This window comes from Lates calcarifer, linkage group LG16_LG22, assembly GCF_001640805.2.
Source record: "Lates calcarifer isolate ASB-BC8 linkage group LG16_LG22, TLL_Latcal_v3, whole genome shotgun sequence".
NCBI classification, from domain to species: domain Eukaryota; kingdom Metazoa; phylum Chordata; class Actinopteri; family Centropomidae; genus Lates; species Lates calcarifer.
This window is the reverse complement of record NC_066848.1, coordinates 1,091,119-1,106,346: the sequence shown is the minus strand read 5'-3', so window position 1 is coordinate 1,106,346 and position 15,228 is coordinate 1,091,119. Positions and strand designations below refer to the sequence as shown.

The 15,228-nt window shown below is 44.5% G+C and overlaps 1 protein-coding gene across 1 annotated transcript in view; it reads right to left on the bottom strand.

The window, feature by feature from the left end:
• Positions 1-4,924: 4,924 nt before the first annotated feature.
• Positions 4,925-15,228, bottom strand: part of LOC108890399 (adhesion G protein-coupled receptor A3) — a 131,796-nt gene continuing 121,492 nt past the window's right edge. Inside the window, 2 exon segments of the mRNA XM_051076685.1 lie at positions 4,925-9,192; positions 9,556-9,651. Coding sequence (XP_050932642.1) covers positions 7,764-9,192; positions 9,556-9,651 — 1,525 coding nt within the window. The 3' untranslated portion in view covers positions 4,925-7,763.

The window sequence follows — 15,228 nt, the reverse complement described above, 5'->3', positions numbered from 1 at the left end:
TCCTCCCAACTCACAACATTTATTTTAGTGGGGATTTTTATTTCTGTCACACTGAGAGGAAAAACCCCGAGGAGCTCTTTGAATGCTTCTCCACTTTAGAATCCATATTTGCACATTTGGCCGCATGTTTAAAGCTGTTAAGAGTCGAGTGCACATTTCTGAGTATGCCAAAAAAAAAAAAAAAAAAAAATTCAGAGAACCCAGGACGCAATCTGAGATTCCCCGAGCTCATCTGGTGAAAACAAATGAAACTGATGACAGATTGACTTTCTGGAGCATCCAGTTGGTGTTATGAATTTCTAGTGAGGGAATACAGAGTCTGAAATGAAAAAGTGTACTGCAGGTTGTAGCCAGCGTCTTAGAAATGCTGAGGCCATATGTACCCCGCCACGAATCCCCCACCACTCACAGAAAATTAAGACTATAAAGCATTCTTTATATTTTAGCTTTCTGGGATTTTGGTCCTTTACTAGACAGCAACAGAAGGGAGATGTCAGGAAATGAAAGGAGAGAGAGGCAGAGAATGGCTTTCTACAAAGGTAAACTGGGGACATAACAGTTCTTGGTCGTTGTTTTAACCTAAGTTTGAGGGCGAGCCCATCATTTCTATTTAACTTATTCAGTGAAGTGTTAAATGATACTTCCTGTGAATTTATCTCACAGAAAATGAGGGTTCAGATTGTGTTTTAATAAAGAGCCCTGAAACCGACAAAAGGCAATAAAAGATTTTATGCTGGCTACAGTGCTTCAGGTACTGTTTGATGCTACAGCAGGATATGGATGATGAAAGTTAGCTGCAGCCACGTAGCATCAACACTGATGTTTAAGACTCACGCCCTACGATTACCCTTCTCCTGGACACGCTCTTCTCATTATCATTAACTGTAATAAATAGAAATGTTGTGTGGAGGAAACAGAGAATAGAAAATGATTAAATGTGTGTACTAATACAAAATAAATCAAATTGTTAAATTATAACTGCTAAAAGAAAAAACTGACAAATAAAACAAGCTGGTAAAAAATAAACAGAAGATTAAAATAACTTTGTGTTTCATACTAACTGAACCAGACTGAATGAAAGTGTGAAGCTTTTAATTATTATTTAATCAACAACATTATTTAGAACACTGTCAGAATACTGCTTATTGCTAATTTCAATAAAGATGATGTGGCGGTGATAAGAACTTTATTATTAATTAATTATCTATTTACTGTTATATTTTTTACTTGATTACCCTCTTATCCCCTTTTGGCAGCTTTTGGCCTCCATATTTCCTCATCACACTGCCACAAATCTAATTCTTGGAATGAAATGCTTCGTTTGTTTATTTGTATGAACAGTCTACACAGAACTCACATATGTTACATGCGTGTATTTTGATTAACTAACTAAATAAAATGACTTCAGTTCCATGTACAAACTTTGTCAAATGATTCTTCTGTTTAGAGGATAAACCTTCATTTTCTGGATATAGAGGAGGTGGACACCGGTTACTGGCAGCTGTGTAGGATTTAACACACCCATAACAAACAGCTACTGTAGCGTAATCTCCTGGCTTCACTCCTCCCTCTCCATCCTCTCAATTCTCCACCCTGCTCCCTGGTCCTTTGCCCACCATGCCGTCCCCAGCTGTCCTGTTCTCTCTCCACTGAAGGAGGGAGGAAGAGGGAGGGAGGAGGGGGGAGAGTTGGCTTTAACTCTGCCTGCCTGCCTGCCTGGCTGTCGTGTTGGAGCCTTGATGTTACAGACTGCAGTAGCAGCCTCTTAGGCCCTCATAATCCACTGGATTGTTGCATTAAAACCATCACATGATTCTTTGCTCCCTTGCAGTTGTACCGTGTTGCGTCACCATTAGAGGAAGCTATAAATAACAAAGAGAGGCTGTGGGGGAGGGAAGGGAGATATGGGGGAGGACAGTCAAACACATTGAACAACTCAGATTGGCAGCTATTGGCTCCCTCTGAAGCCAGCACACAGCTTTGAGTTAGGGAGCGCAGTAATATTCACACTTACCTGACTTAGTCTTTGGCATGCATCACAATACTCACAAAGGATTTGATGCATAAAGAAATTCAGTAGCGCAGCAGGGGCCAATGGCTGTGACAAGAAAACAAGTTAAAGGGAATATTCAGACGTGTCACTCACTGAGACGTCAAAGTCTTTTTTCCAGAGTGAGAAGCTACCTTGGATAGTCACATCAGGTGCGGCTGTGTTGACAGTAAGCCACTGTGAAATAGCAGAATGGGGTTGAGCTTGGGAAAATAGGTTGGGGTTTTTATTCATTACTTTCATGTGCTTAGAGAGGGGATGTAAGTCTTCAGAGGTCTTCTTGGGGGGAGGCTGAGAGAGCGCGATTGGCTGGAAGGCAACCTCCGCGCAGGGACACATATACTGAGGCAAAACACAGCTATGACAACCACATAAACCAATAGAGCTGTTTTTGTTTTGCTGTGTCTGGAGCCCCTGCGCTCTGCATTAGCATACATCCTATCCTCTGCCCGCCAGGCAAACAACTACAGTACGAGTCTGTGGAAGGAAAAGTGAATAATATGGGATGACAGAGCAACATGCTTCATAGGCGTATGTACGTCACCATCAGTTCCTACGTCACTGTGACTGCATCATATTTAAATTCATACAGTAGAGTGGTGGACGTGCTCAGGTCTTTATGTGCAGCAGCAATAATCAATAATTAGATGAAATAACAATGGGTGATAGTGAAAAGGGCACAGAAGGTTCTACAGAGACTTTTGGTTTCATCCTAAAACACCATTTCCACCCACACATCTTGGGAGATGGTGGAGACCAGAACAAAGCTAAAAGGAGAGTAAACGTTAGCCGTACAATCATCAGGCAGACAGACACGATCCAAACACGTGCTCCATGTCTGCTGGACATCCAGCTTCACCATCACATCTGTTCCAACTCCTGCTGCCTGTCAGTGCAGTGGTAGGAAAAGCACAAAATGTCATCGACAACGTCAGATTACTACAGAAACTATATTACTGACTCATTATTACTGTTTGATTAATGTAGCGAGGAGTTAAATACTTATGTGCTGCTGGGTCTGAGTTTATTTACACTAGAGTTTAGCTGATGTGAGGAAGCTGTAGTTGGATCCTACGTTCCCCATAATGCAACTTGGTAGCTTCAGGCATTAGACCTTCCCTGCCTTTCAAACTCCATGTTCTCAGTTTAAAACACCTTGATTACTGTAGGTGAGTATGTATTTAGTTACTTCCCACTGCTGCAGTAGCTTTAGAGACACACACACACACACACACACACACATTAGCTTCCAAGAAACTCAGTGATGATATCTAATGAGAAGTTTTGCCCACCTCTTTCTGTCTTCTCTTCCCCTTTGATCTTTCCACCTCACCCTCTCTGTTTCTGTCTTCCCATAAGCCTCCAAGTATCCATTCAAATCCCCACCTCTCTCTCTCTCTCACTCTGTGCAGCTCTGCCTCGCTCTCCTGCCCAGAGAGTCTCCAGCATGTTATTTAAGTCAAGGACGGCATTAGCATGACGATCACAGCCTTCTATCACAAGTCTTGTCTGCTCAGGTTGGAGGTGGAGGAGCAGGCTTTGTTATTATGGAGAGAGAGGAGCTGGAGGCACAGAGACGGCATACTATGGTCTATAAGAAATCAAAGATGATTTGTGATTACATAAGATAAAGCATACATGTGTCTGCATCAAAGAAAAACACAACCCATTCAGGTCCCATACGTTGTTGGGTTATTCTACACACCTGAAGAAGGCCTGCTCCCTCCTGTCAACGAAAGACAAAAGCATTTTCAACAAGTGTCAAGAGACAGGCCTACAAAGAGACTCAGAAATCACACCCTGGATCATATGTACAGCAACATACGAAACCCTCAGTATGAATTCCTGCTTGTTATTCCAGATCTGATTACTCATGCCTGCCCACAGGAAAAAAAACAAAACACACAACCTATTGTCTTCTCAGCACACATACATTTTAACAGGCACGTTCACTTCCTGTCCCCCTTCTCTCTGTGTATGCTCCTATTAACAAACCTATTTATTACAACAGGAAATTAAAACACAGTTAATTGTATCATAAACACACATCTGTGTTACTAAAACCAGATTAATTTTTAATGAAACAGATGCCGTCGTGGGAGCAGTTTCTCCCTTCACCAACCACTGAGTTCAACCTACCACGGCCTGCAGTCTCACAGCCACATGGTGAAGCATCCTTCAGCTTTACTCTCAGCACTTTCTGGAAATACACGCTTACTGGTTCAAAGACACTCCTGGTAATTAAAGCCACTGTAGCTTTAGAGTCATTTCTAATATATTATACTCAGCACTGCTAGCACACATAATACTTCTGCTTTTTTTGGCTTCAGACATCCATGACTCACCTTTCATGGACACCCTGCAGTACTCATGCTCAGTCCAGGTCTTCTTTGCAGGCAGAGAAGGCGAGATGGGGTCTGACATTTCACATGGCGAATAATCTGATGGTCGGGGTGGGGGCGGGGCTGTGTGGCCTTGGAAAAAAATAAAATAAAATCCAGCTGCATATTAAATGTGCTCAGGTGTTTCATGGCCTGTCAAACCTGGGTGTGATTTGTGATGCACTGTCTCATTTCCTGGATGACGAGTGCACATGTGCATGTATGTGTACAAGGTGTGGGCACACACACACAAACACACAAACACACAGCGTCAGTCAAGCCTGCTATCATTTGAATTCCTCCCCTGTGGTGGCTCCGTAAGACATCTCAATCTCCATCATGCTGTCAGAGGAAATAAACACAGTACAGCGTGAACGGAGAAAAAAAAACAGGCTTTTTCTTTCACTCACATCCATCGTCATATAAGTTAAACGCACTCTCTGCTTACGCACACACGTGGCGCACAAACAAACACAAGCCAAAGATGCTCTCATCCGTTGCATGGTGAAAAAATACATTTATTGGAATCTGTGTCAATGTAGAAAAAAGTGAAAACTGGCTTTAGGTTTTGTCACAGTACCACAGGTGAATATTCCAGCAGCCGTCTGGTGAGCCGAAACTAAGTCAGCAAGCTCGTTTAGGGCAGTACATCTGCTACTGATGACAGCAGAAAAGGTGGCCTATGGTGGCCTATGATACCAAACACATCGTCTCTCACAGACACTGAAAAGCTCAGGCTGCTCCTAAGACACACCACCAGCAAATACACATGTTGTACAGCAATTAACCTAGACCAATGTTCTGTTGGTTTAATGTGGGTTTTGCAGGAGAGGCTGATTTCAAATGTTTTGTTGTGATACTGTTACAAATCCCTTTCCAATAACTTTAAAGCCAGGGCCACTGACTGCCAGCATCCAGGGCGGCTCACAGGAGCCCGTGTAGTGTGATCAACTGTGGGCCGCTGCTTTAGAACTCATAAGTTGGGCCCATAATATCCCATTTAGTCCCAGACCCTGGAAATAACTCCACTGGCCCTGTGCAAAGCTATGAGGTTCATGCATCATCTTTGATGTCTGCCAGGGCCTCCTTTCACTATTCAAAGCCTGCCATCTAAATGAAGGAAGTGTCACATTAATATTTCTCTTTTCTCTGTAGAAGTCACTTTTTTAAACTCAAATCTTTCTGTCTGAACAAACATTTCTATGATAAACATACTGTAAGTGACAGATCCTCTCCTGGCAGGCCAAACGTTGTTATGTGTAGTGCATTTCTACTTCTGATATGACAGGATAAGTCTGACAACACATGGCGAGTCTGCATACTTTATGAAGTCAACTAAAACTGCAACAGAAAAAGGCATTTAAAAACAAAACAGACGTTTCTAAACTCAGATACTGAGTATTAACATTGAGAGGTCAGTTTTTTCCCATACAACTTTCTTTACATATAGACTTATTTTATTCTTAAATATCTTTAAATCTCATAGAAAATAATTCATCAGAAACCAATTCTATATACACAGACAAGAGTGCACGAGATGGATAAAGAGATGGTGTGCATGCTGAGGTGCTGTAGTTAGAGCAGGGGTTGCTGTGAGATTAGAAGCGCTGCTTGGGTTTACTTTTTTTTAAAAGTTTGGCTTTTCTGACGAAATGTATGACAGGTTTTGTCTGAGTATCATACTCAATATCATCATTCAGAAAACAAACTGCTGCTTCTCAACCAATACACAGACTCTTTTTCCTTCTCTTTGGACTGGCAGTTCTTCAAAGAGAATGTGACCTTCATGGTTACCAAAAAAAAACAAAAAAAACAAAGATCCATACTTCAACCTTTGCCTCTCTGACACAAGTTATCTACAACAGCGGAACCAGGAGTGTTTTCTGAACTGGATTCTGGGATAAACCTCAGCTTAAAGTCTTGTTAAATGGAGATTACCGGTGGGAAATAGAACAGTATTTGTTGGGAACTAGGCTTAATCCAAGAGTGTGACAAAAATGATACATGGCAAGCTGCAGCAGTTTTATCAGGTCAAGGCAAATAATATGTTCATGTTATTCATTTACACTGTTAGAATATAGCACAGAGCTACATATGACAAGGCATGCATGCTTTGGGTCATTTAATGAGACAAAATAAAAAATTAATTAAATATAAAGGGACTGTGTTTGCACTGATTTCTGCCATGTGTCATTTTGTGGTTTTAGCTGGTGGAGGGTGACGTTGGCTGAAATGTTTTATTAGTTTTTATTGAGAGGGGAAATAATAGGATATCGGTCACAGGCAGGTTTCCCAGAGTGACGTTTAAGCAGCTTGTTGTTTCTTCTATAATCACATTCACACCAAAATGTTTGATTTTACAAAGAATCATATGCTCATAATGTCACGTGTAGCGTGTGCGAGCTGAGCTGCAGAGGATAAAAACCTGCACACTGGTTTGGCAATGAACTGGCTGTGAGGACCCGGCTCTATGTGACACAGTGTTAATGAAAATCGCACTGGATCCAGTGACTCAGTGACACCAACTCTCTATTCACAATGGCCACGCTGTTGCTGTTGACGCTGTCGTTATTTACTTCTCCCCAGAAAAAAGAAACACAACAGTGAAGACATCATACAGACAGCACGATCAATACCAACCTGGAAGAGGATGCTGAATTTCACTTCTCTTTTTCTGTTGCTTTGAATTTTCACAACTTAACTGGCATCCACACATCTCTGGCAAGCGACAGTATCTTTGTATATTATTTAGAAAATCTCTAGTAGATATTCACAGTTGCTTGACTGAATGGCAAAAATACCCATGAAGTCTAAAATTGCTGGTTTAGTCGTCTAAAACATGGATGCCAGGAGTTCTTTAAAGTACTGGAGGTTCACTGTCATCGTAGACTATTTGATGGATTCAGATTCAAAGTGTAAAAAAATCTTGCAGCGTGTCGCCTTTGAGCACTAACACACACATATTCATACATACAACCATTCATTTTCTTGTATATATATAGAGAGAGATCTGTAGTAATATGGAACAATGGAAATACCTTCAATTACATCTGATGATATGATGTGACACATATTTCACAAATTCTTCTGGATGGAGTAGATTCTGTTCTGTGGATGCTCTACAGGGAGCATTTACATGATATCAGATTTCTGTACAGTAAAACAGCACACATAAAAACATGAGGACATTGAAATAAAAATATCCCACGCTGATTGTGATGTTTAAAATGTTATTCAATTCTTTTTTTTTATTCTAGAAAGGGAGGCGAGGGTTTATTTTTGGCGGGACGAGGCAGGGGCGCTGCCGATCTCCCCTGTTCCTCCTTCCCACACTACACAGTAGTTTCATTCTTCCAGGGTCCAGTGCGTATATTCCCTGTGCTGTCCGAGGTGTACAGGAGTCCTTCGTGCAGGCCCCCTTTTAGAATCCCATTCTGATTGGGCGGGTTCTGGGGGTAGGATTGTCTGCGCGGGGCGTGCATCTCCAGTTGGTGATGTGATGCCAGCGGGTCCTCCTCGGCCACTTTGCCGCAGCCACACAGGAAGACGCCCGTGTCGCCTGCCTCTGCCGGGCACAGAGAGGGGAGGAGGTCTGCCTTGGCACAGCAGATGTGCCTGTGGCAGGGATTATGGCACGCCAGGGCCTCGTGCGTGGTGGCTGCAGCAGCGTGGCATGTGTGGTGCCCGTCGTGGTGGCCTTCGTGGGCCAGATGTGGACAGATGTGGGCGTGACGCTCATGTGTGCTGTGGGGGCTGTCAGTGTGTGAGCTGTGCACGCTGCCTCCGTCCACGCTGGAGGGGATGTGATAGGCGTACTCCCTCTCACCCCCTGCCCCGCAGGCGCCGGCCCCGGCCCGGCGGCTGAAGTGACGGCCTTTAGTCCTGGTGCTGCTCTTTAGGCAGGGGTGCAACTGGATCCCTGGCCTGTAACCCTCGGGGTCAGCATGCAGCAGTACGTGAGTTGCCGCGGGTTCCTCTTCCATCAGCTGCTGGCTATGCAGGGCGGCGCAGCACGGCGTCACCGGCGCCAGGCACGTCACGTGGTTTTGCGAGGACGGAAGGGCGGCGTGTTTACAGTGACCTAAACTGCCATGACTGCAGCTCATCAGAGCTTTACTCTGACACGGTGAGTCATGGTGGCAGTGGCTGTGACCGTGGCCGTGCCCGGGGGTATCTCCGTTCACGTTGACCTTGGGCCGCGCTTGAGCGGGCCCATGGGCACCAGAGCAGGCGTTGGCTCGCCGTCCGGGACAACAGGAACACCAGCAATGCCAGACATCATCACGCTTGGCACAATGATGGATGAGGATGAAGAGGCCAAGGGTGACGGAGAAGGCACCGTAGAGGCAGCTGAAGATCATATCCAAGAAGTGGCCCTGCGACACGGCCAGTGCACCGAAAGTCCAGGTGGCCAAGAACAGGAAAAGGGTGAAGGCCGCCGTTCTTAGCTGAGCCTTGAAGGAATGCTCGTTGGCCAGCAGCGCGGGGTTGATGGGAACGCCTGGGCAGCCGGCGGGGCAGTGGCTCCCGCCGGGTGGAGCCGCCATGGCCCCGGGCTCGGCTCCCTGATGACAGTGGGTCGGCACGTCGACGGCGGCCAGTCTCTGCTGCTCCTCCGTCAGCTGCTTCAGCTCATACTTCTTTTCTGGGTGTCGCCGCAGCTGGATGAAGGTACAGAGGAAGTAGACGCATGTCACCAGGACGATGAAGGCCACGGGGCCAAAGAAGGCCCCCAGGCTGGGCTCCCACGCCATCCAACAGCTGCAACACACATCAACAGTACGTCAGTACTTCAGCTGAATATACAACCTCTACTATTCATTTTAACATGTATCCAGTGACACACACACACACACACACACGGCCTGAATATAACCACAACATCTGAGCTGCTGCTCAACAAAGAAAAAACACATCCAGCAAAGGAAAATCAGAGTGTAATGGTGGAGGTGTGTGTGTGTTGTCTGTGTACACACACATGCAAATTAGTTTTGTTTTAATCTATTGAAGGCTTGGAAACAATGAATAACCTAATGAGGGCAGTGCTCTGTTGAGGTGTAGAAAATGGTGCAGCAGAGGGTGAAATTTAACCTTGAGAGCAGAAGAAGCAAATCGAGGACTTACTACGGCGCTTGCTCCCCGCTGCCATAGTTGTCTATATTGACGGCTGCCGTGACCCCGCAGATGATGAGGGGCACTCCACCACTGACTAAATAAAATCTGTGAGGTGAGAGAGGGACAAACAGAGGCAGGGAGAAGAAGAAAGGATAAGAACGTTTGGCGTGAAAGGGCATTTCTAAATCCTGTATCTCACATCTGGATTACAGCAGCACACTGTCAAAATATGACTGAGAAATAGTATTAGACACACAAGAGACAGATAATAACCACAAGATGCAGACAGACAGAGTGACAGATAAGATTACAGGCTTGTGTAGTGAGTGAAGCTCTGACCCCAAAATAAAAACCATGACACTGAGGAACAGACACGAGGCTGTGCTGACAGACATCCTCCTCAAACATGACCCAAAAAATCTGAAGTTTGGAGCTTTTTTCTCTTCTCTTGTTTGTGATCACTCTCTATGGGTGCGATCACACCAACAGTTTGTTTTCTTTGCTACAAACCAATGTGTAAATTTTGCTATGAAAACAAATCTGTTTCCTGTCGATGTAAACACTTGTCAGGACTCATTTACAGCATCTGCTGTTAGTAACAACACGGGAGACGTGAAAAGAAACCTGAGCAGAGGTGGACAGTAACATTCAGTTCAGTTTGAACACACTGGTAAAAGCTCAGGTTCGTTAGGATTATTCTCCTCATACCAAGCAGAGCGCAGGTCTCTGGAACAACCGACATTTTCACGTAGGCTGGAGCGGAGTGAAAAGTAATGACCTCCTCCTTCCAAACAGAACACAGTCGAGCTGCATTTAAACAACATAAACTGTGCTGTCGTAAGATATAATGTAGGAAGGTTGGTTCGAGTACTACTGTAGATCCAACAGCAACAGTCGGCAGAATATAAGAAATATGACAATCTCTGTACAAAGCAATCAACCAGGAACCTGCTGGATGAAGTTGCAGCAAAAGTTGAGTCAATTTCACCTTTTTTCGTCAGACGAGTCTGTGTGTTTTTGGTCTGAGCCCTCTGTGACGGCTCCCCTGCTGTGCTCCAACTGTAATGACTAAGGGGCTGCATTTTTTCCCTGCTGCTGTGTGAACACAGCCGTAAGGCAGTGATGCACATATGCTTTTAACTATGTGCTTGTGTGGGCATCACGGTTGTGTTGTGCACCCACAGGATGCAATTAAGCCCATGTGGTGGCGGCTGTGCATCAGGACGTGAAGCCAGGTCTCTGCTGCAGAGGAGACTCTGATGTCAGTGAGATTACCTGGTTAAATGAAGGTTACATAAGATCAGAGACAAACAATAACAATATTAATGATGATCTTTACAACACTGCAGTATCCCCTCCATACCTGCAGGGATACTACAACACTGAGTTCTGTTTACATTGTGCAACATTGGCAGTTTCCTGAGGGAAGATACTGTGATGTTTGCTGGGAAACAGGCGTCACAGCACATACATGATGAGCTTCAAGAATTCAATGAGCAGAGAAAGCTAATCCTCAGCAGCTCCCTCTCTGCACTGCCCTTGTCCTCTGTCTCTGCACTGTCATCCACTTTCCTATAAAACACTTTGCTATTTCCTCTTCCTTCCTGTTCAATCTCAACCTCTGTCAGCACTCTAACCTTTCCACCACTCCATCTTCCTCCATCTTCATCCTCAGTTTCCTCCCTTCTATCCATTCTCTCTCTCTCTCTCTCCCAATCTGTCCTCCGTCACACAGCAGCCGTCCAAAAAATTCAATTACAATCAAGATGTTTGTCTGGGCTGGTTGGTGAGGGGTGGGCGGGTGGTTGGAGAGGAGGCGAGGAGAGGGGGAGGGGGTGGGAGCGGCGGCATTACAGGCCTGTCACTGTCTCTGAGTGGAACAGTTCCCTCGGGGGACCCTGCTCCAACAGAAAGCCATTTACACACCCGTCAGCCAGATAAGCATAAATGAGAAGAACTAGTGGATGTTAAAGCACCCTGCGCTCTATAACTCTCATTCCCCTTTATCCCGTCTACGAGAGCCTCCTGTGCTCCTTACAGGCCCAAGAAAACACATGTAGCATACGCACAAGAAATGCCTAGCATGATCAAATTACAGTGAACGTGCTCCTGTTCTTATACAAGAAGCTCCAACACATTAAAAACCCTTTCCATCACAAACACACAAACCTTGCACACACACACTCATTTTTTGTTGGCCATTCTATTAAAGAAGGCCTTCAAACTCAAACAAAATGGCTGCGTGTGCAGAGTTGTGCTTTTGAGTGAGTTTAGGAACAGTAATCATCTGATATAAATAGACCCTGAAGTGCCTTTTAGCCAGCAGCTACACTGACTCCCCTCCCATCCTTGTTCCTCTGCTTATGCACTGTCCTCTGTTTTGTGACTGTGCACTGTCCTCCCTTTGGACCTGCTCCAGGATATACATAGCACAGCTAGGGACAACTGATGGTCATATAGCTCCAGAACAGGGCAAAGGCTTCTGGGTAAAACTGGACTATGCATTAGAAATGTATGTATTCACTGAAACCTGCATGTCTGAATGCTCTTTAATGAACAGTGAGTTTATTTTTTACTTTAACATTTTACTTGCTGCGAGCTGTTACCTACTATATGAAACTAGCTCCAGTGGCTGGTTAGCTTAGCTTAGCTTGCTCAGCTCTGTCTGAAGGCAACAGAATTCACCCACCAGACCTTCTAAAGCTCACTGATCTGTAAAAATGTCAGGTTATGGAGCAGGGCAGACATGTGCTGGACTCTTTCTTGGTCAGGCAAATACTGTTTCCCTGTGGACAGAGCCATGGTAGCTGTTTCCACATATCCATCCAATCGCTGGCCTAAGCTAAGTAAACTGGCTGTGAGCTGTAGCCTCATATTCAAATCTCATCTGACTCTGCAAGAAAGCGATGTGTATTTCCTACAATGATGAATTATTTCATGTGCCAGTCTAGTACAGTTTCAGAGGTGATGAGCCTTTTATGATTTTAGAGAGATATTCTACTTCATTTTCCTTTTTGAATACACATATCTCATAGTTGATGCATGGTCAGCCATTTCTGCTTTAAATGCCTGGTCTTATAAAACATCTACATCCAGAAAAAGCTGTGCTTGTGGTATCATTTTATTCTGTTTCCTCAACTGTATTTCTTCACATGAGAATTTGTCTGTCCGCAGTTAATAATACTGAAATCTGGAAAGAAATGCTTCTGGTGATGTTTAACAGATGTTGGAGATTCTGCACTAGAGAGGAGAGTGTTCTCTCACAGTGAAGTGTTGCTTTAGAGTAATGATTTTCACCCATCACACCAGATGACTGTCAGTTAATAGCAGAAGCAGAGGTGTTAAACGTGTGTGGTCCAACACTGCGAAGCAGATTTCTGACGAAGGTCAGTGTGATGGTCGGCTGGATCCGCCATCAGATGCTGTCAGCAGCCGAGGGACAGGAAAAGAGGTAGATGAGGAGGAATAGGTTGGCTGCTGGGAGGGGGGAGGGCGCGGGTGCTCAGAGGAGAAATTGATTTGTCTCCAGCTGCTAAGTCTCATTGCATGAGCCTGTCTGACGGGGAGCATTACAGTCAATCACTGTGGATCAACTTGACTGCTGCGCCACACGATCCCTCTGCCTGCCCCCAGACAAATTATCTCATTCACAAGCAGTGCATGATGGGAGAGCCTCAAGAACATTCCATATTAAAACCCCCCAATCACGCAGGTGTCTGAGGATTTGCTTTGCAAGGAAAGTGCTGCTTATAGGTTGAGGGGATCCTTATCTGATGGGGACTTTATCCTCAGTGACTCCTCGGGAATACATTATTGAGCAGATTCCAGTTTTAATAATGTCAGACACATGATACTGCTCATTTATAGATTTTTATAGATACTGGTTTCAGGTGGTACAGGTGATAAATGTTCATGTGAGCGCCACATCACAATAATCCACTCAAACAGCCCACAGAAAGAAAGTCACATATTCCAGGGTTCATTTCCAGTGCAGCTCCACTTGTTTAAATACTTTTCATGTGTAGGTTCATCCACCATTTCACAAAGTTCAAGAAAATTCAAACAACTGAAACAGCACTTGATATTCTCCAACAGCTTTAAGAGTTCTGTAAAACTGAATACAAGATTAAATGACAAACAGGTGTTTGTTCCAGGTGCACCCTCGGTTTGCCTCCTCATCCCTGCTCTCAAACCTTCCCCCCCTAACAGGATTTCTCCGAGAAGCTTCTGGAGTTGGGCTCTGCAGCACAGTTGCGATGTGCAGAAGAGCTCACGCAGCACCTTCTCACCGCAGAGGAAGAGCACTGCATGTGTCCAAAAGCTGATCCTCTTAAACACGCCAGATGTCGTGAGTAAGCAGAAAAGGAATGAAACCGAGAAAGAAAAATCACAAAAAGCAGAGATTCAATCTGACGTGTTCGTCTGTGCAGATAGAAATTAAACGGGTCAAACGGCTAAATACATTTAGATTGGTGATAAAGCTCCGGGCTCAGCAGCCTCCTGCCTAACTGAGGTAATTAGTTCTAACATTGGGGTGATGCCATAGTAACGGGTTGTTCACCTCTTCGTCCTTCCTCCTCCTCCTCCTCCTGACAGTCATTCTTCTTACCAAGTCTCAAACAGAATAACTGAGCCAAAACATTTACTGCAGATCCAAGAATGTGTAGCTATACCTGTGGGAAAACTGTAAAATCTGAGGCTTCACAATATTAACTAGAAAAAAGACACATCGTCAGGTTAGAGCGTCAGTTCCAAACCTCTCTGACCTGCATCCCCGACAGATGAGCTCAAGTTCTTCTTCTGCAGCACTGTCAGGTTTCACATGAGCTCATTTCACTTGATTTAGGTTGGTCTGTACTGCTGTACTGCTGTTTTAATGGTTTATCCAGTTTTCTATAAGCGATGGCTGGTGGCTGGATGGTTGGTCATAAAAAACCTTTAGCTTACCTTAACCTTTAGTTTTATAAACCTACATCTGTAACTTTTAACCTAAAGAAGGATTTTAGTCATCAAACGTCTGGATCATAAGTAATCAGAGAAATAATCTGAGCTGCTCCTGATGTCCTCGTCAGAGAAACACTGATTTTTTCTGTGTTGGAAAAAAATCTGTTGAATGGTCATCACTGGTGGAAAACCCTGTAACTATTTCACTCGCAGTATTCATTACTTTAACCTAACTAGGTTTCATGTCAGTCAGTCGTATCTTACTGCTCACTGTGACAATCCGTAATCCTACTGGATGTTTATTAAACTCTCCTCCTGAACATAACATGAGGACGTGTTTTTTTAATCAAGTCCTAATGTCTGTTTTTTCAAATTAGCAGAGATACTCGATCATACCACCCCCCCGTACCCCGTACTGGTTGGGATTCACTGGGCTCGAGCCTAATGGTGATGGTTGTAATGCTGATGAGATTAAAACAGCTGCTCGTCAGTCCTCTACGGCGCCCTCTGACCCAGCTGTTGCCTCATTTAAATCACTTCACTTAAACTGTTTTTAAACTTTATGAGGATCCAGAAACAGTTGGATGACCAGCGGAGACAGAAGGGAAAACACCACTGAGTGGTATTGATGAGTTAGTGGTACTGATGAACTGACTGATCAGACACAGAGACCCTCGACAAATGCTCATTACCTCCCTCTGTCAGAGTTATTGTTGCTAAGCAGCAGAATGTCAGTCA